The sequence below is a fragment of the Hyaena hyaena genome, unplaced genomic scaffold, assembly GCF_003009895.1.
Source record: "Hyaena hyaena isolate Hyena2069 unplaced genomic scaffold, ASM300989v1 scaffold_429, whole genome shotgun sequence".
Classification (NCBI taxonomy): Eukaryota; Metazoa; Chordata; class Mammalia; order Carnivora; family Hyaenidae; genus Hyaena; species Hyaena hyaena.
In genome coordinates, this window is record NW_024081060.1 from 1,087,006 (window position 1) to 1,113,773 (window position 26,768).

Consider the following 26,768-nt stretch of genomic DNA (forward strand, 5'->3'; position numbering starts at 1 on the left):
TGCTTTTCAAAACAAGCCATTTATTTCTGACAAAAGCTTTCCATTTTAAAATTATACTTATGAATATCAAACTATAAATAGCATAAAATAAAAATATTTAAAATGTGACAATATACAAACATCTTAAATATCGCCAATAAATAGCATAAACAGCATCCTTTTACTGAACATTTCTCTGTATATTTTGAGTGAAGTAAGAAGAAATGGTGAAAGATTAGTATTACCTTGACTGTATGCACCCATTGTTGATATGACCTCGGGTTCCCTGGAATATATAAAAATAAGATGTCAGGAATATTTGATCTAAAACTAAAATTCATCAAGAACTAATACTTCCAAGATTTTAACAAATGCTATATATCTGCAATGTTGTGAAAAAAGCAGTAGTATCGTAAGAACCAATAAATTGCTCTGATTCTTCGGAACACAGTAATTCGCATTTTTAAGAATAGACACTCTTCTTTACTCACATATGAAGGTAATATGTTATGGCATTTTATATTCTTTCATTTTAATATTATGTTCAGAGAAGAAAAATATACGTTCTCCTTTGAAATCCAAGATTCCTATGTCTTTTATACTATATTTTCAGTGTTTTATGTCTAGGTTGTCTTTAAAATGTTTGCCTCTTTTACGCAATTAAAAGTGCATTGAGAAAGAAAAAACTAAAAAGGAATTTAAAAATGCAAAAACCCAGGGGCACCTGGGTGGCTCTGTTGGTTAAGCATCTTAGTTTCGGATGCAGTTAAGACTCTTAGTTTCAGCTCAGGTCATGATCTCACGGTTTGGGAATTCAAGCCCCACGTGGAGCTCTGTGCGGACAGCACACAGCCTGTGTGGGATTCTTTATAACTCTCCCTCTTTTTCTCTCTCAAAATAAATGAGCACTTTTTTAAAAATGCAAAGGACCTTGAAGACAAAAAATTCTATAGTTTTTAAATATGAACACTGATAGCAAATTCTACTGTAATGCAATTAAACTGCAGTCATAGTTCTATAGATATTCTCTAGCCATAAACCCAAGTTTGAAATACATTACCCAAGGAAATATGAAGCAAATCAAGGTTTTAGTCTACAGAGCATCACGGTTATTAGAAAGTTCAAATGCTGACAAAACGAGTTCTTTTTTTTTTTTTTAATTTTTATTCAAATTCCAGTTAGTTAACATACAGGTATAATAGTAGTTTCAGGCATACAATATAGTGATTCAACACTTCCGTACAACACTTGCTGCTCATTACAAGTGGACTCCTTAAACCCAGTTCTAAAAAACTAATAATCATATATCTGGTTTGAAATATGGTAATTTAATCAATACAATGATATCAGAAGGCAAAAAAGAATACAATCTCAGGTAATGTTTTATATCAACTGACTCAGATTTCATGTACCTTCTTCATTTAAATGCTTAAAAAACAAAGTCCCAATGGCTATTCAAAGACTATCTGGTACAAAGAATCCCTCAAATAGATTATGGTCTCTTCTTTTTTTAATGAAGGTATAATTGAGACATAACATTATATCAGTTTCAGATACAGAGACAGAGCATAATGATTCCATATATTGTGAAATGATCACCACAATAAATCTAGTTAAATATGTCACCATACATGTTCTCTACTCGGGTGTAGTTGTATCCTTTTAAAAAATGCATTATCTTGCTGTTATAAAACAGAGGCAGAATGATTCCAGCCCATGAATTTATTTCCAGCTTTTCTCTTTGCATTCCTAACCAACATCAGGCAAAATGTGTTCAGATCTAAAATTATGCCTGTAATTAAAATCTTTGTCTACTTTTAAAAAAATCAAGAAACAACCCCCATTGTAAAAACATCGCTTACTCCTCAGCACTGCACTTCACTAAACTAGAAGAAAATATATAGGCAAAATAAAATTTTTTTCTAATTTTGTGTAATGATTATAGCAAAATGTGTCTACTTAACATAGCCTATAGAAATGAAATGTGCACTGTTTAAAACCTATGAGTTTCAGATGGTATTTGACCTGAACAATTTTTTAAAATATATTTCACTTGTAAAATGACAAAAAATTATGTTATTCTATCAATTTATTTCTAAAGAGATTTTATTAACAAAAAAGTAAACAGTATAACTATACCCAGATTGTTTATACACTTTTACTTACTAAAAGTTCTCATCAGATCATATATTTTTAACTTCTCTATTACAAATGGTTGGGTAGAAATCACACATTTAAGACCTGCTTATCACTTACAGTATTCTGGAAAGTGTTTTGTTTTCATTCTCTTCCCAAAATGAATTTAAGAAAATGGAAAGAGAAACATCAACTTCTACGTGATTACTATTTTAGCATTTTGGAATAGTTGTCATCCAGAAAACAATTTTTTAAGCCTCCAAACTACAAAGAAAATAGCTATCATAAAACTTCAGAGTAGTTAGAGAAAAATGAGTTGTGAGGAATAAAAATAGCTCATATTCAGCTCTTCACAGGTCACAAAATGTTTTTATGTACATCATCTTATTTGAGCTGTGTTTTTGTGCTCTAAAATAGAAGCAGCACATTTCAAGCACAGTTCAATGAGGAGTCCAATAGATCAGAGGGTGCAAGTCCACTGTACCCTTGTAAACTCTGCTATTTGGGACAAGTCCTTAACCTGGTTGCTACAATGTTACCTAAGTAACATATAGTACCTAGCACATCATAGACACACCATAAATATAAATTATTATTGTCAATAACTTGCCAAATGAGGAAACTGAAGGTTCTGAGGTGGCGCATTATTTGCTCTAGGTCACAAAGAGCAACTGAGGAAGAATGAGAATCCAGGTATTTGAATGCTTGGTTCATTGGTCCTTCAACCCAGAAATTCTACCTCTTAGACTGCTAAATAAAATATGATAAAACTTAAGTTATATAGAGATTTTTTTCTGTATCACTTCAAAGTAATTATACTACAAAGGAAAAGGGGCTGCTCAAAGCTGATACTTTGAGAAGAAACAGTTGACAGAATCACCAATAATAATCCAAAATTATATGCACAGGGAAAACAGAAAGTCCCCAAATAAACTACTTAAAATGGTAGGGAAACATCTGGCACAATTTAGGTAGATTCCTATTTAAAATTTTTAAAAAGACGGGTGTCTGGGTAGCTCAGTCAGTTAAGTGTCCGACTTTGGTTCAGGTCATGATCTCACCACAGTTTGTGAGTTTGAGCCCTGTTTTGGGCTCTGCTCAGAACCTGAAGTCTGCTTCGGATTCTCTCTCTACCCCTCCCCTTCTTGTGTGCACTCTCTCCTCCTTCTCTCTCAAAAATAAATAAAACATTAAAAAAATTATGATATTTGTTTCTTTAAATTTAGTGCTTTTCAGATTGAAAGCGTCTATTTCTACAAAATTAATGAGACAGGCACATTATTCTTTAAAACTGTTTTTAAGGCTGTTTTTCTTCTTAAAAAATTAATCTGAATGCCAAAAAAATCTCTGAGGTTTTCCAAAAGTAGATAGATTGTGGAAATAATAAGTGTTATTGAGAAAATTCTTAACATTGTTCTCATTAATCACACAAGTGATTTTCTCACACTCAAGGACAAAATATCTTTGTTTCCCCCTGTGCAAAGACTTCTTCTTCAAATGTATTTATTTGAACTCCAGTAATTTGTAGTTACTTTTCAAAAAATATATAAATTGACCTACACTTTTCAGTGAAGCCTGGAAAATGTCACTGATATTGAGGATCACCTACCACCTCTTCAAAGTCCTTTGGTGCCTTAGTCAGTAAAAAAAAGAAAAAAGAAAAAAAAAAAAAAGAAACAGTATTACCTAAATAAAAGACTGATCAGATTATATCAGGAAAGTAATTAAGAGACAAATGCTACTAATAAATAACAACTACATGCTTCTATATAAAATCAATCTGAAAATGTTTCTCCTTTGTAAGTTTGAATAATTGGAAGGAGATTTAACTAGTCTTATTTAAATGAGAAAAACGTGTAAAAACCACTCCCATGGTTCTTAACTACTCAGTATTCCTTAGCTGCTTTCTCACAGGCCAATATTTGTTTATTGCAACCTCTGTTCTACTTATGTCCACTTTTATTACCTTTTAGCCTCCATGGATAGTCTTCCCTTCACACACTTCCTGAAATTTACATTACTTTCCTCTTAAGGTTGAATATGCTACAAAGGTCTCATGAAAAACAATCTGGAGTAACAGGGATTTCTTCACAGTCCTGACCGCAGAGACTCACAAGACAGAAAACAGATTTTGCAAATCTGTATACATTCAGTCTTTAACCATAGTTCTAGATTCAATGTGAATCTAGACGTCCTATGTATGACTGCCTTGCATTGTATATTTTTAATCAGACCCATGATAATTATGAAGTTCCACCATGCTCATATTCATTTTATCACAACCACGTACGCTAGCAACAAAGAGAGTATACAAACTGCCGCTGCAATGACACAGAAAGGGGGGGAAATTTGATGCTTCTCTGAAACTCCCTATTTTGGCTTAAAGGAACATAATTTTTCCTCAGCTTTAATGAATGTTGATTTCTCTTACGGTGATCTTTCTTAGGGCTTTATGTCTCAAAAATCTTCACTAGATAATCAAGGGACAGGAATTTTACTTTTATCCAATCACAGGAGAGAAGGCTTGAGTACTGCTCTTGTTTACTGAATGTCTCCTAATTAAGAAGATCTCTTATCATAAGAAAGCAATATATTATAGTTATTAAAGCAAGAGCTTTGAAGCCAGACAGATATATGTTGAGTTCAGACACTAGCACTACTAGCTGTGTGACCTTGAGCAAATTACTGAGATAAGTGCCCTCATAAAAATGGGGATGGGTAACCAAACTACTTCAAACTACCAAACTACTGTGAGGATTAAATGAGGTCAAATTTGTAGAGCTCATGAAGCTCTTGTAAGAGATTCTGTCGCATATTTAATATTCAATAAGTAGGAACAATTATTATAATTATTACTGTGAGAGAAATGACAAAGTTATAGCTATTTACCTCTTTGAATAATAGTTCAATATCATGATATAGACATCTTTCTTACAAATGTAGTCTACATGACAAATGTATAATGTTCTTTCATATATATCTTCATTTATAAGAACACTACTAATTTTTATTAGATTATTCATATTTTTATTTCAAATCCTAATAAATTATGCTCTGTTTTCTTCTAAGTAAGCTCTCTGTATCTCTAATAACCTAAAATATAATAATTAAAAACAATACTTAATAGCTAGGCATAATTTTTAATATACTTTCTTGCTATACACACTGAAATTAATATCTGTTGAACTACACTTTCCTTTTGAATCAATACTGCCCTCCCCTATCAAATTAAAGTAAGTGTTCAAAACCTTTTTCATTTTAAGAAAGGACAACAAAGTGGTTGGCATGAAGTTGTACAGAAAACGTAGCAGTCTCTAAGTCAGATGCCAGCTGGTGATCAATATTCCATTCTTTTTAAATCATAAGACCTTTAACGAACAATGTTAGTAACCCTTTTCCCATCAGAAAAGCCACCTACCCTCTATTCTGTTCTATTCTATTACAGAGGTATCTGGACCACTGGTTAAGACTACAGAATTTAACTATATAAAACGATCATAGTTCTACCCCATTACTGTCACAAGATGTCATCTTCAATTCCATAGAAGATACTAGCCCCATGGGTCATAAAAATAATGAGACAGCAGTTATATAAATACTGAATAAATGCCTCAAGCAATTTGTCCATGAGCTGACAATATTTTGCTTGTCTGAGTTGAAAAGTAAAAAAGCCTTATTTTAACACAAAAGTTCCATTGAAGCTAAATTTTTACTCATGAGCTGAGGAAAGCAAGGAGCTGAATGATTCCACACTTGGCATACTTGCTGAGTCAAGTAAACTAAATTTTTCACAAAGCTGAATGCTTTCAATGAGATGCTATACTTATACGAGATCATCATGCATATGCTCAGTTCATCCGGACCTCTCTTAACGAACAAGTTATCTCAATGCTTTGTGTATTTTTATGGAGCAAAAAATAAATCTTACTTAGGAATAAAATTACATTTTGGAAAAATTGTAGATGAGTACTTATTACTATGCCTTTTCATGTTTCATTTCTCAATTCTAGCAGCTCTTAACAGCACACATACACTAAAGACATCTTTTCCCCAAATGAAACCTCCAGATAAGTAGAAAAAAGTCACTATAATACCAGCTGAAAATGAATACACTAAAGAGTTTTGTTTGTTTGGCTCACCCTGTATCTAGACCAGTGCCTAGCATGTACTAAACACTTAGCACAAATACTGGCCGAAAGAATGAATATGACATTTCAAGGACTCCAGCAAAATTCTCTGCCAGAGTCCGGACTATATACTGGAGCAGTCATGTACAAAGTACCAGTTCGTAAGTCATTAACTGCCGAGATAATTACAACGTTGTTTGAATACTTACAAATCAAACAATGTAACTGTTTAATTATATTAAGGTTCATTATATTAAATAAAAATGAGATATCACCTAACTTATGTTTCACACATACAAAATAATACGATGCCTTCCATTTGTTAGTGAGCACTTTTTACAGTGACAAGTGTAAGCACATGGGATGGTAAACTGAAAAGTCTTTTCCTCATGCTGCAGTGTTCTGCAAAGCAAAAAAAAGGTAAAGGCTTCTATAACAACACACTTACTTAAAATGTAAAAGCAGCTGCGGTATTAAAATCTTTTGTTTTAGATTATATTACAATCGAATATTTCAACTATAATCTCAGTTCTTTAATTATTATTTAGTAGTAGCCATCACTGTGGGATTTTTAGCAGAGAATACTAAAGGAAGATATAAGCTAACTGCATTTCTGTGACATTTATTTCCACTACTATTAAGACTATTCAAGCAAACAACTACCAATTCATGAGACCATCTTAACACCTTGAATAATAAAATAAGTTAATACCACAGCTCTTATAGGACGAAAAAATGCATCTATGACAGTATACATTTAAGAGAAAACAGTTGTTTATGAAGTGGGTTATATTAGGTATAAGTTCAAAAATCAAGGCAATTGCAACTCAGAAAATGGATAATCATATTGGAACTAGTCTTTACCTCCACAAAAGCCACCTGAAGTGATTTCCTCTTCAAATACATCAGAGAAACCCCTTCCTGCATTTAATTTTGCCAGTCGACCATCAATAAACTGAAATTAAAAAGTGTCAAAACATTAATTTTCATTTTGTTCATAGGATTAAATTTTACTTTTATCAAAATACTCATATCAGTCATAAATATAAACTACACACATTTCTGTACATGTATACACACATATACATGACAAGCAAACTCTCAAATAGTTGAAATAGCAGGTGCTCAATAAATAACAGCTAATTAGTTAAATAAGAAATGTACAGCACAGACTCTAACTTCATTAACAAGGAAAACAATGTACTATTTATTAGCATTTGGTTATTTTCTATTTTGTTGATCTATAGCATCTGAAATTTGTCTTTTTTGGATTATAAATAAATATTACAAATGTTTTAAGGTTTCTCCATTCATAATGAAGGTAAAGTATCTGTAAGGCTCCCTTGCATAAGAGACAAAGGGTAATGTAAGAAAGATTTAACTGATGTCTGAAGGGTAGACTTGAAAATTTGGAGACTAATACAAAATGTTCATTTTCATGCTGGACTTAATCCTGGCTATAATTTTTTTTTATCCTGGAAATTTTAAATTTAGTCAGTTTAAAATAAAGTATCTTGACTTTTAAAAAATTCTCACCTTCTATTCTAATTTAAAAACATAGTTTTCTATTTAAATGAACAAAACTAATTGAGTTCTATAGGGCAATATAGTTTTCCTCAGGCAGCATTTTAACATTTAATGGTTTAACTATTTAATAGCAGTAAGCCACACCAGTTATAAGACTTTGGGACAGAAATCTCTTACAGACTAAAATTAAGACACAAATGAATCAACAGAATCCACTTCAAAATGTGGTTTAACTACTTTTATATTATTACAGAATAATTTTGACCCAAAAGGTGGTAAGAGAGGTCTAAAATAGAATAGCCTAAAAGGATATATTGTTATAGCTTTTTTTCTTTTAGAGTATAAATTGCTTTCATAAAAATTAGAAATTTTTGAGGGCTAGGTACCACAGATTACCCATTTTTATCCTCATTACGTTTGGCATTCAAAAAGTTTCCAGTATTATTCATAAATATAAACATGGAGTTTAGAGAATGAAAGGCTTATATCACATCTCTGACACTTATGGCTTTATGACTTGGGAAACCTACTATCTTTGAGTCCCTGTTTCCCTTCTATAAAATGGGAATAATAATATATATCTTATGGTTTTTTGTGAGAGTTAAATGAAACAATGTGAAGTACCCAGATTGCAGTCACAGAATAAATGTTAAATATTAAAATCCACTTTTCCTACCACAACCACCTTTTAATCACTATCAATTTCTAAGTTTCCTGAGTACAAGATCACTGTCTTTCTCATGTGTATATCTTTAATATCTGGCAAAATGTTTAACGTATAGTTTGAAATGAATGTCTGCTGAAAGACTGAAGTATACTGAAACAATGCGAAAGGTCCTATACTTTACATGATTTTAAAGTTAACTAATTAAAAAACATAGAATTATGCATTCCATTCTATCTTGAGATAAAAGATGGTAACAATCTATGCATCTTTGCTACATATAATAAATGGTTAATTTGAAAATAAAGTGGTTTAAAATGCTTGCAAAATGTGACTTTCACAGATTTTCAACATAGCATTATAAATCAAACTACAGTAATCTAATTTGATGGACCAAGTATCATTGTGAAAAAAATAAGGTGAAGCAGAATGATAAATTTAAAGTAATACCTTACTGATGAATGACACAAAGTAAGACATCCTTTTAAAGGACTTAGTTTGCTTTAATAGATTAAGACTACAAGACTTTTTAAAAGGTTTTCATTTTTATGTTTACTAGAAATAATCCATCCGTTTTAGTTTGAGTGGAACAGTTCAACGTCTGAAAAGAGATAAATCCCCAAACTATTTACTGATTATGCGTTTTTGAGCATGAGTAACTACTTTGTGTTACTGAGCTAGTGAATCGAGCCAATAAAAATTAATCACTTGGTAAAATGCCACGTGTTATCACGCACTTTGCAAACAATCCTGTCAATGACAATCAGACACTTATCTACACAGATACTTCATGAAAATGTTTGTTTTTAGAATAAAAGACAGATTTTGTGCACACACACACATTCTATATATGTACACACAAATATAGACACCAAAGAATAAGCTGAGAAGTGGTATTAATATGGAGAAAAATGCTGAAGGCAACAGTTCTCTAAATTCTTTTCATTATTTTTGATTCAATAACCAATGACACCTTTTTTCTTTTTTTCCCAGGTGGAGTTGGTTCATGGTCACTCCATTCTAGTAACTTTGGAGGATTTCACATAATTAAAAAAGATAACATTTTTAGCTACTTTTGCAGAGAAATAATTATGAACCAAAAATTATTATAGACTGGAAAAGCTATGACTTTATAATGTGCTGTAGACCTGCTTGGTACATAGTTACCACATAATTTAGTAAACCCCACATACTTTTGTAATTGTTAGTTTTGGAAGAATTGGTTTGAAATTGCAAGTAATGACAAGTAACGCTGTTAATAACAAAGTGCTACAGATAAAACATAACATTAGGTTGCAAGTAGATTTTTAAAGGATTTTAAGAGTTTGCATTAAGATGATGCTTTTTACATAAATCTTAATATTTTGCTTTTCATTCCAAAAGTGAAAATTAAAACCTGGAACTAAACATGCTAAATAATCACACCAAATCATAAATAACATAATTGGAAATCTCAAAAAAATCAGAGACAATTCCATAGCATGGATTCCACAATTTTATTAATAATTATAAATAGGTAAAATGTATTAAAATAAGAATATATATAATTATCAAGATCAGTAATACTATTCCCTCAAAATCAATAATTTCAATAATTTTATTAATCCTTACGACACAATCTTTTTTTAATGTTTATTTTTTTGAGAGAGAGAAAGAGAGAGAGAGAGAGAGAGAGAGAGGATCCAAAGCAGACTCCATGCTGACAGCAGAGAGCCCCATGTGGGGCTCAAACTCAGATCATGACCTGAGCCTAAATCAAGAGTCTGACCCTTAACCGACTGAATCACCCAGCTGCCGCCTCATGACACAATCTTAAAGTAGCATGACAGGTTATAAGATAAATATTTTAAGCAGCAAAACTACTTTCTGCTACTCTTTTTGATACTGTAGTTGCTAAGGTTTTTCAAAGTGCTTTGACCTTCAAATAATCATCTTAATATGAAATCAAGTCCATTTAAAGAAATTATCTATTGTTTTAAATGGACTTCAGTGAATAATATTGTTAAATGAAAATGGACATTGACCACACCGATTTTTAAAATACAATTCAATACAAAATAAATGTTTTAAAAATGCAAAAAAAATAGGGGCACCTGCGTGGGTTAGTCATTTGAGCATTTGACTTCAGCTCAAGTCATGATCTCATGGTTTGTGAGTTCGAGCCCCACCTCAGGCTCTGTGCTGACAGCTCAGAGCCTGGACCCTGCTTCAGATTCTGTGTCTCCCTCCCTCCCTGCCCCCGCCCTCTAAAAAATAAACATTAAAAAACTTTTAAGAAACCTCACACACACAAAAAAAATGCAACAAAATAGAAAGAGTAGATTTAGTGGTAAGCTTCTTTTGAAAAAAGAAAAAAATATATATGTATAAAGAATATGTTCTGATCAGATTCACAGACTAAAATGAAATATATGGCCAGTAAAGAATGTATCTTTCCTCTATGAGGCAAATTGTATGCTTTTCACAGGTCTTTAAGTCTTCACCAGTCACTGTATTTCTGGCATTTAATCTAAAAATCCAAAACAAGTTATGCAATTAATTGGTCAGTGTTCTCAATGCCTTTAGCGGTCTAGACATATGTTATATAAATATTTAATTGCAATCAATCCATCAACCCTCTGAGGATGACAATAATTAAATTTAAGATTCCTATATGACTTTTAAAGATTTTGACTTTTTAAAAGAGCTCATCAAAAACATTGTTCCGGGGAGAGAGGGTCAGTGGTGCAATTCTTTACCAAGCTGTGGAAGTGGGAATGGGGTGCTGTTTTTTGTGCTAACATGACAGTCTTGTTACTGAAGCAAAGCAGTGGAGATGCTGGAGCCGCCCAGTAAACACATCTATACTCCCCAATTCCTTTCTCAGAGTGGAGGAAAAATTACCATATTTCAAAATTTATCTCATCTTAGAAACTCTTCTTGGGCACAAATATAAGATAACCAGTATAATAAAGGATTGAGAGCTAGAGAAAAATACATTTTTAATGAGTCAGAAATCTTTAGCAATTTCAAGAAAACATTTATATACAGTAAAAAAATATGCTTCAAATATATTAATTTCTAGCAGATCTTTAAGATCTCTTTTCTGTATAATGCTTTGGGCTAAAAAAGAATAAGTAGTCTAATTTAAATATTTCTTCTTATAAATGCTCAGTAAACATTGACAGGTTAGTGAAAACTACACTAAAGTGTTACATTAAATTAAGTCAACAGATATTTATAGACTTGCTAGATGTAAGGCATTCAGTTGGTAGCTATATATAAATACAAACTGCACAACAAATGGGAATAAGGTAGGTCAGTTTAGAGCTAAACCAAGAGAATTAAGTACATGAAGGAACAGAAATAAACTGTTATTTTTATTCCATTTCAAATATTAGGTAAATAAAATTGTAAAAATACTAAATTACACTACCATGGTATAATGAACAGAAAAACACTTTGAAGAGTATAAAAAGCCCATTCAGTGCAATTTATTATTAGAACTGATAATTTTAAACAACATTAATGGAACAACGGTATCCTCCAGGATATATCAACAGATAGCCATTAAATCATATGCCATGAAATTAAGTCTGTTAAACTTCATGACCACCAGATCAAAGAATTAATTAATTCCATCATTCTATTATATTTATTGAATTATATGGGCCAGGTAATTTTCTAGGTGCCTGAAATACAGAAATGAAAAAACAGACAAAAATTCAAGCCCTCATGAGTTCTCTTTTTTTCTGGATGAGCCTACTAAAAGGTTTGTATTTTCATTTATCTTTTCAAAGAACCAGATCTTAGTTTGATTGATCTTTTCTATTGTTTTTTTTTTAAGTCTTTATTTTCATTTATTTCCTCTCTGATCTTTATTAATAATTTCCTTTCTTCTACTAAATTTGGGCTTTGTTCTTTTTCTAGTTCCTTTCAACTTAGATTGTTTAATTTGAAACTTTTCTGGTTTCTTGAGATAGACCTGTATGTCTCTTCAGTCAAGGGCAAAAAAAGCACAAATAACAAATGGGACTATGTCAGACCAAGAAGCTTTTGCACCGTGAAAGAAACCATCAACAAAATGAAAATACAATCTATGAAATGGAAGAAGATATTAGCAAATGATATTAACAGATAAAAGATTGACACCCAAATTATCTCATACAACTCAACAACAACAACAACAGCAGCAAAACAAACAACCAAAATTTTTAAAAATAGGCAAAGGACCTGAATAGACATTTTCCCAAAGAAGACATACAACAAATGTAAAGATCTCATACAACTCAACAACAACAACAACAACAGCAAGACAAACAACCAAAATTTTTAAAAATAGGCAAAGGACCTGAATAGACATTTTCCCAAAGAAGACATACAGATGGACAATAGGCATATGAAAAGACGCTCGTTATGAATCATCAGGGAAATGCAAATCAAAGAAACAATGAGATACCATTTCAAAACTGTCAAGATGGCTATTATGAAAAAAAAAAAGAAATAAGAAGTGTTGTTGAGGATGTGGATAAAAGGAACCCCTCATGGTCTGTTGGTGGGAATATAAATTGGCGCAGCCACTAACAGTAGGTTCCTCAAAATAATTAACAGCAGGACAACCACACCATCTAGCAATACTGGAAATTTATGTAAAGAAATATTTTTGGGTATTTATTCAAATACTATGAAAACATTAATTACAAAAGATATATGAACTCCTATTTTCATTCCAGCATTACTTACAATTGCCAAGATATGAAAGTGACGTAAGTGTCCACTGATAGATGAATGGATAAAGATATGGTGTGTATATATACCATGGAATACTACTCAGGCATAAAAATATATGAAATCTGACTATTTGTCACAATGTGGATAGACCTAGAGGGTACTGTGCTAAGTGAAATTAAAGTTAGAGAAAGATGAGCGCTGTATGATTTCACTTATATACAGAATCAAAAAAAGCAAAACGAATAAAACAAAACAAAACAGAAACAGACTCACAGATACAGAGAATGAACTGGTTGCTGCCAGAGGAAAAGGCAGTGGGAGCATGGGTGAAATTGGTACAGGTATTAAGTACAAACTTCCAGTTATCAAATAAATAAGTCACAAGGATGTAAAGTACAGCATGGAGAATATAGCCAATAATACTGTAATAGCTCTGTATGGGACAGATTGGGACTAGACCTATTGTGATCATTTCATAATGTACAAAAATATCGAATCTCTATCTTGTATACCTGAAACTAATATAATATTGTATGTCAATTATAATTCAATAACAGAAGAAGCCTTTGTGATGCTTAAATATGTAGTGAGGGAGAAAGGGAGTGAAAGCATGAAATAAAAAATGTAATAATTTATGAAATGTGTTAGAAGGTGATGAGTGTTGGACAATGAGAGAGAATTGCATAAGGAAGGCTGGGGAGTTTGGGGCAAGGAACTTCCAATTTTTAAACACCGTGGTCAGGGCAGATATCATGATAAAGATGACATCTGAAGCAAGACTTGAAAGTGGTGAGAAACAGGCCACCTAGTTTATGGGAGAAGATCCCAGGAAAAGGGAGCCACCTGCATAAATAACATCCTGGGCCAGGAGCATGCATGTAATCAGCAGGCCTGTAGGAAGCTCTGCGTGTTGAGAGAAAATCCAGATAACCCTGATGACCACTCTCACTTTAAAGTCATAATCTGCCATTCCAGTGTGGTCTGAATGATGCCAAACAATTCTATTTTTTCTCTGGTCCATTCACTCTCCTATTTTGTATTTTCTCCCTCCTTAAATATCAAACCACTTCTTCCATTCCCTCTCAGCTGAGGAACTTGCTTCCCAGTTACACTTAAGGAAAACAAACAAAAAACAAAAAACAAAACAGAAGCCATTAAAAGAGAGATTCTGCAAGCTCCAAGCAGCACATCTGCCCCTTCCCCTCAAGCTCTTCCCCTGCCTCTGCCTTCTCTCCTGTGCATGAAATAACTGTGCTCCTCACAAAGGCCAACTCCGCTAACAATTTTTCCTTTTTCCTGAATATAACTTTCTTTCTCTACCTGATCATCCCACCAGGCTCCACACATGTGTTATTTCTCCTCCTGACCCCACTGACCTCTCTAGCTATGCCCATTTCTGCACTGCTCTTTACAGTAAAACTCAAAAGAGCAGACAGTATTTTTATCTTCACTTCTTTTTCTCCCACGCTTCAAACCACAATTTCTGCCTCACCACTTCAGCAAACTTGCTCTTGCTGAGGTCATCAGATCTCCGCATTATTAAATTCACCAGTCAATTCCAGGTCCTTATTTTAACTAACTTGTCACAAGACTTTGACAGTGCTGATCTCTTATTCTTTGGTATTCTTTCTCTACTTGGCCGCGAAGATACCCTACTATTCTGAATTCTCTCCTACCTCACTGGACACTCACCCTTTCTTGGCCTCCTTCAACACTGCCTTCTGCTATTTTCCAGTCCATGGGTCTCTTCCCATTTCTCTTTACAGCCACTCCTTTGATAATTTCACTTGGTCTCCAGTCTCATGACTTTAAATTCTCTCCATCTGATGACTCCCAAATTTCTATCTCCAGTCTAATTTTCTCCTCTGCCTCATTTATCCATTTGCTAACTAATATCCTCGTTGCATGTCTAACAGACATCTCAAGCTTAACATGGCCAAAACTGAACTCATTCTTCTCACCAAAATCTTCCCTGCCCATGATCTTCCCCATTTCAGTAGAATGACAGCTGTATCCTACCAGTTTCTTAGAAAAGAAATCATGGAAATATCTGTCACTCTTCTTTCTCACATTTCATATTAAATCTTTCAGAATATCCACTGACTTTATCTTCAAAATGGATCCATAATCTGACTTCAGCTGTTATCCTATCTTTCACAAGCCAGTTCCTAAATGCCATCACTTTTCACCAAGATTACAGCAACAGCCTTTCAAACCTTCCTCTCTGCTTCTATCTTTGAGCACCTTACAGGCAGTTGCTCATATGCCATATATTCCATGAAAGTCTACACTGACTGCACTATTTTAAATTCCATCCTCATCCCTAATAGTGTCCCACTTCCTGTTCTATTTACTTTTCCATAGTACTTAATCATCTTAGAACATTCTACATAATTTATCTGTCTATCCCCTTCCTACTAAAAATAAAAGATACACAAAGTCAGATATTCTATTTTTCTTTGTTCTCTGATTTATCTCAGCACCCAGAACACTACCTCAAATACAGTAGACACTCAAATTATACTGCTGACTTGAGAGAATAAAGAATATTTAGATGAATGTTTCCAAACCTTTAGTGTGTATGTTGTTATGGCATTTCATTAATAATGTAAATTCCCGGGTTGTAATCCAGGCATCTTGAATCAGAAATTTTGAAGGGGAGACTCACGCATATCCATTTTTAATGGTAAATCTGATGTTGATCACTTGAAACCCCACTTAGAGAAACGCTGTTTAAAATACTAACTGAAATAAGTTCGCAAAGGATGTTAATATATATATATATATATATATATATATATATATACACACACACACAGATATGTATATACCTTGTCCTGATAAGCTATCTCCTCTTGTGCATTCCTTCCTCCTGCCAATAAGTGTCCATATCTTTCCTAGGCCACATTGTTTTGTTATTTTTTCATGTTATGAAATACGTACATCATACAATTACCATCTCCCAACAATTCACATATCAATTGTTTCCAAATATTCCAAAACCTATTGAATCTTTAATGTAGTAATGCATGTGTCGATCTTAGTTATAGATTGCAGACCATACATAAGTACCTTTCATGCTTCTTTAAGAAAAGATTAATAGGAAAATGTAGAAATTCAATGGATTCTCTTATGTTAAAAGCTTTCTAAAATCTCTAGCTAACATAAAAGGAAGACATATGGCTTTTGACTCACTCCTCTCTTAAAAGTTTTTTAATGTTTAGTTATTTTTGAGAGAGAGACCGAGTGCGAGTGGGGGAGAGGCAGAGAGAGAGGAAGATACAGAATCTGAAGCAGGCTCCAGGCTCTGAGCTGTCAGCGCAGAGCCAGACGCAGGGCTCTAACTCATGGACCGTGAGATCATGACCTGAGCCAAAGTCAGACGGTTAACTGGCTGAGCCACCAAGGTGCCCCTTGACTCACTCCTTTTATTCAATACCTTATAAGCCACAGAAAGTGGACCATAACACAAAATATGTAGAGTACACTGGATGTCACTGATTTTTCACTTCTACACCCTACACCACTTTGTGAATCTGCATTTAAATTACAGACACCACTCAGTAACACTTGACTTCTATAACTTTGGTATTATCCCTAAATTAGCTGCATTATAATCAATTTTATAAGATCTTCCATCAAAACTGACATTTTGATACCTATTCCTTATAACAAGGAGTCACTCAACAGTTTTTATTTACTTATTTGACAATATTAAATATCTATCATGTATTAAATATTAGAATAGAAAACACTTGAAAAATGATCCTTGTCTTTACAGAGCTTACAACTCAAGAAAGAGCCAAGCAAAATAACCTAGATTACAATCCAACTTCATAAATCAATTCAACAAATGTTATTTTTATTTCTTCATAATTACTGTCCTTCACTCTCTCACTATTTGTTAAGCATCTATTACAATCCAAGTTACTTTTTGGCACATCCATCAAAAGTAAGAAATTAACATAGATATTAATATACTGTTAAATAATCTATAGACTGTATTCAGGTTACAATGGTTTTTCTACTTATGTCTTGTTTTATCCCAGGCCCCAATCCAGTCTTTTCCACTTGTAACTCATCAGTGTTTCCTTGCCTCTGGTGATCTAGACACTTTTAGAGAGTATTGCTCAATCATACTGTAGAATGCCCCTCAATGTGGGCTGTTCATGAAGACATGAAGCTGTTTTCAGAGACCTAATAGTAAATCATTCAGAATGGCTGTAGCAAAGGCATCTGGAGAAGTATTCCAGAAAAAAGAGTTAGAAGCCATAACATGAAGGATTTTGTGTACCAGGCTAGGGGTTTGAACTTCATCCTAAAAATAATAGGAAAAATACAAGATTTGCTTTTCAGAAAGAACACTATTAATATGGAATGGAGGATAGCTTACAAGGGGCTAAAACCAATTATCCAACATAAGTTATTGACACTGAAATTAGAGAGAATAAAATAGATAATCTAAGTAATATTTAGAAAGACGAATCAATGGAACATAGTAAACAACTGGAAACTGGATGCAAGAAAGGTCAGCAGTGAACACATGGGATAAGAAAACTCCTCACCTTCTGGTTTGGGCAACAGGATACCACGAGTTCTCAAAACTCGTGCAGGAGGGGTCCAGTATGTGTGTACATGTACAGATGCATATACATATATGGGTGATAAATATGTATGTATGGATGTATGCATACGTATATACACATACACATGAAGATATGTAGTATGCAAATACATACATGCATTTACATTTATATGGGTCTATGATGAAGATGTACTGAGGACTTATCACATATAGGTAATTAATGCACTTGTGGTCTTACATAAGAACCCCCAGTGAGATATCTGAGGGGTCTAAGGATAGAGAGGGGACTATAACATTTAGGGGATAGGTAGAAGAAAACTGTGACTCTAAAGGACACTGAAGAAATAGCCTAGAGAAAAAGGAGGGGAAAAATAAAAAGTATATCACAAATACAGAAATAAGTATACAAGAAAGGTACACTAAAGAGGAATAGAGCAAGGATTCTTTTCATTATACCTGTAGCAAAAGCTATTTTTTTCAGGAAAAACCATACACAAGGGATAATAATAGTGGCATGAAGGAGATTCTGTTAAGAAGACATTAATATATCTTCCTGTGAGTGTCCTCTTGGTATTTTTTAAAAGAATCTGTTTAAACTTTTGATTTTGAAATAATTTTAGATTTACAGGAATGCAAAAACAGAATGGAGAGTTCCCACATAAACTTCATCCAACTTCCCTTAATGATAACATCTTATATAACTATGTTACATTTATCAAAAGCAAGAAATTAAAATAGTTACAGTAGTTACAATACTACTAAATACTCTACAGACTTTTCAGGTTACACTGTTTTTTCTACTCATGTCTTGTTTTTATTCCAGGATCTAATCCAGTCTTTTCCATTTGTAGTTAATCAGTCTTTCTTCGCCTTTCGTGATCTAGACACTTTTGGAGACTACTGCCCAATCATATTGTAGAATGCCCCTCAATGTGGGCTTGTCTGGTGTACTCTTAACATTAGATGGAGGTTATGTAATTTGGCAAGAATACCATAGGGGTCATTGTATCCTCAGTGAATCTCATCAGGAAGTTGATAACGTCAATTTATGTTACTACTGCTGGTGATGTTAACCTTGATGATCTGTTTAAGGTGAGGTCTGCTGGGTTTCTCTATCATAAAGTTACAATTTTCTGTGTACAATAATACCTTAGGGAAATGTGTCAATTGTTTTAAAATCTATAATATGAAAAAACTAACCATCACATGGCAAGTGGACTTTCAAACAGTACTTGCCAAATAAATGTCTGTTAAATAAATAAATAACTACATTACCATCTAGTGTTTTGCTATTACATGATAAATTTCTAATTTAAATTTTTAGAATTCTCACACAATGAATTCTGAAATATGTGTTATAAATTAGGATCTGAAATCAAATACAAAGTACATAAAAAAGTTATAATTTATGGGCCTAAATCAGCTCTTTAAATCTCATCTTATTTTGCCTCATATTCCAAGACTGTGGTCTACATATAATCTTTGATATAGCACTTTGTCAAATGCTTTTAGAAAAATAAATATCAAGCTATATCATAGCCACTGAATTTTCCTTATATATCACAAAAGTACATCTTCACAGTACTTCTCAAGATTAGTTGAGCATGAACCCCCGCCCCTGTCCCAGTGCAAAGGGTATATTTTATTAAATCATAAATTTTCAGGTATTTCCTCACAACAACAGAAGTGTTGGACCCAACAGTTATCTAAGGTCCATCAAAAACTTTTTAAATGAATTTTAATTTAATTTTCTGGTAAGTATCCTCTTAATGAAATGGAATCAGAATTTTCTACTTTATATGCACAAAATTATGTTCCTTATATAAGGAAAATTTGATGGAATTAGTGACATGTTTACAAAATGAAATAGTGGTTTCATTAGAAGTGGATTGATCTGGAGGATTTTTACCCTAATGTTATTATTTATATATTAAATATACTCTTGTTACTGTATTTTTTGGTCATAATGGAAAGTTTACTTTCATGAAACAGAAATCCATTTCCCTAATCTTAGAGTCCTTACATATAACTTATGGCTATTAGTCACTGTAGTATGTAAATATCTTAGTCTTCAAAATCACTTTTTATAAGTAGTGATTATGAAACACTATACAGGGAAATTTTACTAACATTTATGTAGCACAAACATTAACAAGATCCTATGCTGGAAACAACACATACAGAATTAAGTCACATATGGTCCTAGTAGTGGAGTAGCTTGTAATCTATACAGAAAATTGATATATAAACTAAAAGGATATATAAACTAAAAGGAGAATTATTAGAAGTACCAGTATAAAAATATACAGACAGGTATTATCTTTGATTTTTCATTTCCCTCTACTCTTTCTATCCCATCAGCAAGAACTGGCAATTCTACCTCCAAACCCAAACCCTCCAAACATAACCAAACCCTGCTCTGTTTTGATTCATCTTTTCTACTATCTTCCTCATCCAATCCACCATCACCCCTCTCCTGAACAACTGCAATAGACCCACATAGAGACCCATCTCTCTCTCCTCTAATCCATTACAGCATATTCTGGGCAACCTTTATAAAACACAAATGAGATCCAGTGACACCCCAGCTAAAGCTTTCCATAGCTTTAGAATATTATGTAGATCATAGCTTTAGAATATAATGTAACTCATGCCTTCAAAGATCTGTATCCCCTTTCTTCTCTCCTAACCTAATCTAATACAACTTTCTTTCCTGCCCACAGTTGATTTAATTCTGATCCTAGGAAATACCAAGTTCTTTCCCTCCTTGAGGTCTTTGCAATAGCAATTTCCTCTACCTGAAATGATGTTTCTCTTTTGATAGTCTCAAAACGAATTCCCTTCTTTAGATTTATCTTAAGTATCACCTTTTTCTGAACCTCTGGTCTAAAATTAGGCATCCAATTAATATCTCATACCCTCTGAACTTAACACTTGCTGATATTTTTCTTACTTACGTGCTGTATGTTAACCTATTCCCTTCACTAGGAATCACAACTCCATGAGGGAGGGTTACACAGCTCTGAATCACAAGTGCTTGCAGGAGCAGCACCCGACAAAAAAACAGATGCTCAGTACTTAACTGCTGAAGTGAATCAACAAACAAAATGTTTTCAGAGTAATACAGGACAGAGAAAGGAGTGCAGACCTAGTGAGCTGGAGAAAAATCAGGGAAAGCTTTAGAGAGGTGAAGGAAAACACAGTATGAGGGAAATTACAGTAACATAGACTAAATGCTATAACTCAGGTACGAACAAAAGCTCTAAGGGAACAGAAAGGATATAAGGGTAAATGTTGATTCAGATGAGGTTTGATGTTTGAGAAAACTATGGAAGAATGACAATGGGTTAATACTAGCTACATGGTACTTTCTTACTTCGTGAAAGGCGTCTTTGAAGGGATATTCAACGTATTTGGAGAGTCCATTAGTATAAGAAACTGGGCAAGGCTTTAAAGCCGAGAGAGAGATCAAGCATCTTACAATGTGTGATACTCTGAGAAAGTGGCATAGCAGGGTACAAACCCAGGTCTATTGGATTCCAGAGCATTCCAGAGCCAATGCTATTAACAATGGGATGGGCATGCCATTAGGGTCACATGGTGGTAAGACCAGGAACTCTGAGCCAAAGGACGAATACAATGTATTTAACTGAAAACTTGTTTACTTGCAGATGAAGGGAGGAGAAGGGTAATTTAACCAGTAATTTATTTAAAATATTTTCACTTTAAAATAAACACAGCTATATTGTGGTATAGAATGCACAACGTTATATAAATGTCTCTGAGAAATACAAACGGCTTTATTAAATGTGCTCTTTCAATGGGCTCCGATATTCCTATTCTTTTCAAAAACGTACGTTCTCTTCTACCACAAGAGACACTTTGTTGGATGGAAATGTTTTAAAAAGACACATTTGTATTGTTTTACGAAAGATACGAAGGGTTTTGGTACCAAAACCAAGGTACCAAAAGAGCCTTTTCCAATTTGAATCTTTCCTATCACTTTCCTCTCTGATAATGGTAGAATATAAGCAAGCAGTATTATTCTGTGGAAAAAATGTATCTATACCTGAGCTCCTTACTTATATACATTTCTTAACTGAAATCTAGGGGGCCATCTAAAAAAAGGCCTAGAGCACAGAGGTCCCCTAAGTCTGTAGCTGTACCCTAGGCTCTCAGGTCAAAACACCAAATTCAGTCATGGAAAAGTGTATAATAAAATGAGCAGGAAAAAATTTAGTTCCAGGGGTCTTAAAAACAAACAATATACATAAGAAAATAATTTCCTTTATTGTGTTAGTGTAATATGAGATAAAGGGAAGAGTCCTTAAAAAATGGCTTAAATCTCTGTAAAGCTGTTAGCTACAGAAACATGGTGATGCCAGAGTGGTGGATTTAAGAAGTTGTTTCTGGGATTCCTTCCAAATCCATTATCTAAAGAGGAATTTATCCAAATGGAACCTACTATCATCCGTCTAAGCTATGTTTATTTCATAATATCAAGGAATGTTAGAGCCGAAAGGTATCTCAAAGTTAGTGACCTTTCATTCTAACTCATATTACAGATGCAGAAACTGAGGCCTCAAAAGGTTAAGAAGTCAACTGTCAATGAAAACAGCCTAATACAAGCTGATCTAGAAACAAAATATATATATACGTAAATGTTTTTATTTAGATAACTCAAATAATAATGCCTTAAACAATTAAGTTTAAATAATAATAAAGCAAACTACCAGAACATTCCTTTCTTTACAAGGTCCTTCCTTGCGTGCTCCACTCTCTCCACAGGAAAGAGCACAGTCACTTCAGGTTATCCCTTCCTTGTCTGCCTTTATAGTTTTACCACCTAAATGTTTCCCTAAATAATATATTACATAATTTTTCTTCCTGTTAAATGTTACATAGAAGGACTCATCATAGTAATTCTTCAGGGATTTGTTGTTCATTTAATTCATTCATATTCAGTTTTCCTGCAGCTTATTCTCCTGCTGTACAATGTTTTATTGTATGAATATAACAATTTGTTCATTTTAGTACTGATGAGATTATTTCCAGGATTTTGCTTTTTACAAGCAATGTCAGTAAATGAATTTTGGTGCACAACTTAGAATGAAATTTCTAAGAAATGTGCGTGTTTAACTTTAGACGGTAGTGCCACAGTGTTTGCTAAACAATTTGTGCAAACTTACACTCCCATGAACATTTAAAACTTGGCCCATTGCTTTCTGCCTTTGCCAAATTTTGATATTTGGGGTTTTTTTAAATTCAGTCAATCTGGTGAGTATAATGTGATATTTCATTGTGGTTTTTTATTTGATGTCCTCTGACCCCAAATGAGGTTGAATACCTTGCATACTTTTATTAGCCATTCAAGTTTCTCCATTTGCATGTGCTAACTCAAGTCTTTTGTACAATTCTATGGGATGGATATGTCTGTTACTGACCTGTAGGAGTTTTTTTGTTTTGTTTTGTTTTGAATTCTAGATTCTATATCCTTGGGTGGCTCATATATATTACAAATATGGTGTCTCTTGATAACCAAAGTTTTAAATTTTGATAAAGTCAAATTTATTAAGCTATTCCTTCATGTCTTAAGAAATTATTTCTCTCTTCAAAGAAACAGAACGTCAGTTTGTATCTTCTTTCTAAATCTTTTTTTTTTTTTTTTTTGGCTAAATTATATATGCTAGGAATTCTAAAGGTAATAGGTAACTTTTGAGAGGGTACTTTTCAGTGTTTAATATTAAGTATGACGTTTGTTGAAAATTCCTTCAACCATGTCTCTTTTTTTTAGTTTTTATCAGAAATTTTATGAAGAACTTCTGCATCTGTTGAGATGATCTAATGATTTTTCTCCTAATAATCAGCTAATATACTAAATTACATTCAGAGATTTCATAGTATGCAATGGCCATTTAATTTCTGGAATAAATGTAACCTCATAAAGTAGTATCTTTTTAATACATTGCTAAAATTGGCTGCAAATATTTTGCTTAAATTTTTCCACCTGTGATCAGGAGTGAGGCTCACCTAGAACGTTCTTTTCTCATGCTGTTTTAGTATCTGGAATCAAGATGATCTTAGCCATACAAAATAAATTGAAGAGTATCTTTCTTTTTCCATTAATCCAAATGGGAAATATTTGGAATCTGGATTGAAACCATTTGATTCTTAAATGTGTGGAAGAACTTGCCTGTGTTATACAGTTAATACTGTTTAAATTTAATCCACATATTTACCATTTATTTTGTTCTCCCTTCATCTCAGACCTTGCATCTTGGATCTAAGGAAACTTACTTTCTCCCTGAAGTACTTTCTTAAAGTACTCCCTTAAGGATTTCTTTCTACTGTGTGGCATAGTAGCCAGGGTTCAAACAGAGAAGCAGAATAGACAGACAGACAAACACACACACATATACATGTGAGATTTATTACCAGGAACTGGTTTACATGACTGCGGGGACTGGCTAAGCAAGTCTGAAATTCACAGAACAGGCATCAGGAAGGAAAAATCATGAGTAGACTGAACCCACGCGTAGAGGCCAAAACTGTCATCCACAGATAGGATTTCTTCTCTCTCTCCCAGGAAAAACTCAGTTTTGAGTTTAAGACCTTCCAGTTGATTCAGATAGACCCACCTAGATTATCTAGGATAATCTTCCTTATTTAAAGTCTAATGATAAGGAGTTTTGGTTATATATATAAAAATACCTTCACAGCAACATCAAGATTTGCATTTGCATTTGACTAAGTAACTGGGGATTTTAGTGGAACCAAGTAGTCACATCAATAAAGTCAACACAAGGAGCAAACTCAGGTTTTCTTTTTCGGGTGGGGTGTCTGGTGGGGTGGGGAATGTTTTTATATCACTTATAATTAAGATATATTTTAGTTGGGATAGGATTCTAGGTATTTTTTTCTCAACACACTGAAGATATGGTAGTATCTTCCAGATTACTGATGTGAAATCAGCTGTCACTATGTTGCTCCTTGAAGGTAATCTGTCTTGCCCATCTTGTTATTTTTTAAAATTTCCCTTTTTATTTAACGTTTTAGAGCTGACTATATGGTGCGGTTGTAGATTTCTTTTTATTTATTCAGTATAGATATGTTATACTTCTTAAATTTATAAAATGGTATATTTTATGGGTACTGGCATTGTCCCTTCAACTACTGTCTCTCCTCCATCTATTGTTCTCTCTTTTTAGAACTGTTTAGAATGGATTTTAGACATTTTCATTCTACCCTTCATGCCTATTAAACTCTTATATTTTCTATGTCTTCATTCCTCTGCATTATCTTCTGGATAAATTCTTTTTCAGATATATCTTCCAGTTTAGCAAATCTCTCTTCAGTTAGATCTGATCTGCTGTTCAACCCATCAACTTCCATCAATTTCAGTTACATACTTCCTACCGGAATTTTATTAGCTACAGTCTTTTTTAAAAAATTTTTAAAGTTTTTATTTTATTTTTGAGAGATAGAGCATGAGCAGAGGAGGGACAGAGAAAGAGGGAGACACAGGAACCGAAATAGGCTCCAGGCTCTGAGCTGTTGGCATAGAGCCCAACGTGGCGCTCAAACTCACGAACCGTGAGATCATGACCTGAGCTGAAGTCGGACGCTTAACTGACTGAGCCACCCAGGCACCCTATTAGGTACAGTCTTAAAAATTGGCTTCACATTAACATTTTTATATCCTAAACATTTTTAGTGTTTAATTATTTTTGAGAGAGGGAGAGAGAGAGAAAGAGAATGAGTGAGGGACGGGCAGAGAGAGAGGGAGACACAGAATCTGAAGTAGGCTCCATACTGTGAGCTGTCAGCACAGAGCCTGACATGGGGCTCGAATTTACGAACCACAAGATACTCGGTCACGTAACTAACTGAGCCACCCAGGTGCCCCTAAATACTGAACATTTTTAAGCTTGTCTTCTATTCCTCTGAACACCTTTTAACTTTTTTAGTGTTTGTTTATTTGTTTGCTTATGTTTTTGAGAGAAAGAGCATGAGTGGGGGAGAGTGAGAGGGAGACAGAGAATCGCAAGCAGGATCCAGGCTCTGAGCTGTCAGCAGGGCTCTAACTCCTAAACCATGAAATCATGACCTGAGCCAAAGTCAGATGCTAAACTGACTGAGCCACCCAGGTGCCTCTATTCCTTTGAACATCTAAAGCATATTTATTTTATAGTCTACTTTTGATAATTCCTATATTTAAAGTCTTTGTAAGTCAATTTTGGTCCTTTGTTTCTGCTAGTTCTTATCCATGACTTTTTTCCTTGTATGCTTAATGACTGCTTTTTTGTTTTGTTTTTTTCACATTCTTTTTTTTTTCTTACAAATAATTTATTGTTAAGTAGGTCTCCATATAACACCCAGTGCTGATCCCTCACACATGCCCTCCTCCATGTTTAGTGACTTCTAACAGTGAACTTTTTCTTTAGAATTTTACCTGGGAGAATTCTTTGACGCCTGGATTCCTCAAGAGAAGATGTATGTTTGTGTCTGCTCTAGGGTCTGACAGTGCTAACAATTTAGGATCGCTGTAAACTTGGCTTGAGTTGTATCAGACCAAATCAATAATTATTAATTCAGACTTCAAATTCCTGTACGGGCTGGTGTGTTTACTTTTCAGCAGCACTTTTTCCTCCCCTCCACTTAGTACCAGTGCTTTGGAGGCACAATCAACAGGAAATGAGTAAAGGGAAGGAGCAATTTTATTTGTTATTTACTTTTACACTAAGTCATCCCAGATTTGTGGGAGTATGGTCTCCTATTACACTTCTCAACTTGGGAAGTAAGCACTAGGCTTTGTCTTCTGTTCCCATACCATAAAATAGTTTTTTAAATATTGCATTTAAAATTGTTTCAGTACATAAGTTAGCTCTGAATCCTTCCCTGCCATATTACCATAAATTGCAGATTACTTTAATTCTTAACTTAAAATTATATGCTACTCTCCTGGACCCATATTCTCTCAGTTTTGATGCATAAGCATTGCTAAATAGAGAGGCTGGGGAGTTCTTGACCTATGATGGAG

General features: G+C 33.7%; 1 protein-coding gene across 4 annotated transcripts in view; it reads right to left on the bottom strand.

Moving 5' to 3' along the window:
• Positions 1-26,768, bottom strand: part of DENND1B (DENN domain containing 1B) — a 241,859-nt gene that overhangs the window by 33,860 nt on the left and 181,231 nt on the right. For 3 of the 4 annotated variants that reach the window (XM_039252678.1, XM_039252682.1, XM_039252680.1), the window contains 2 exons: positions 7,107-7,197; positions 225-265 (listed from right to left, as the gene is read on the bottom strand). In XM_039252678.1, the coding sequence (XP_039108609.1) occupies positions 225-265; positions 7,107-7,197 (132 nt within the window). Of the gene's footprint in view, positions 1-224; positions 266-6,551; positions 6,645-7,106; positions 7,198-26,768 lie in introns of those variants that run through there. The other variant, XM_039252681.1, reaches the window with a different exon arrangement.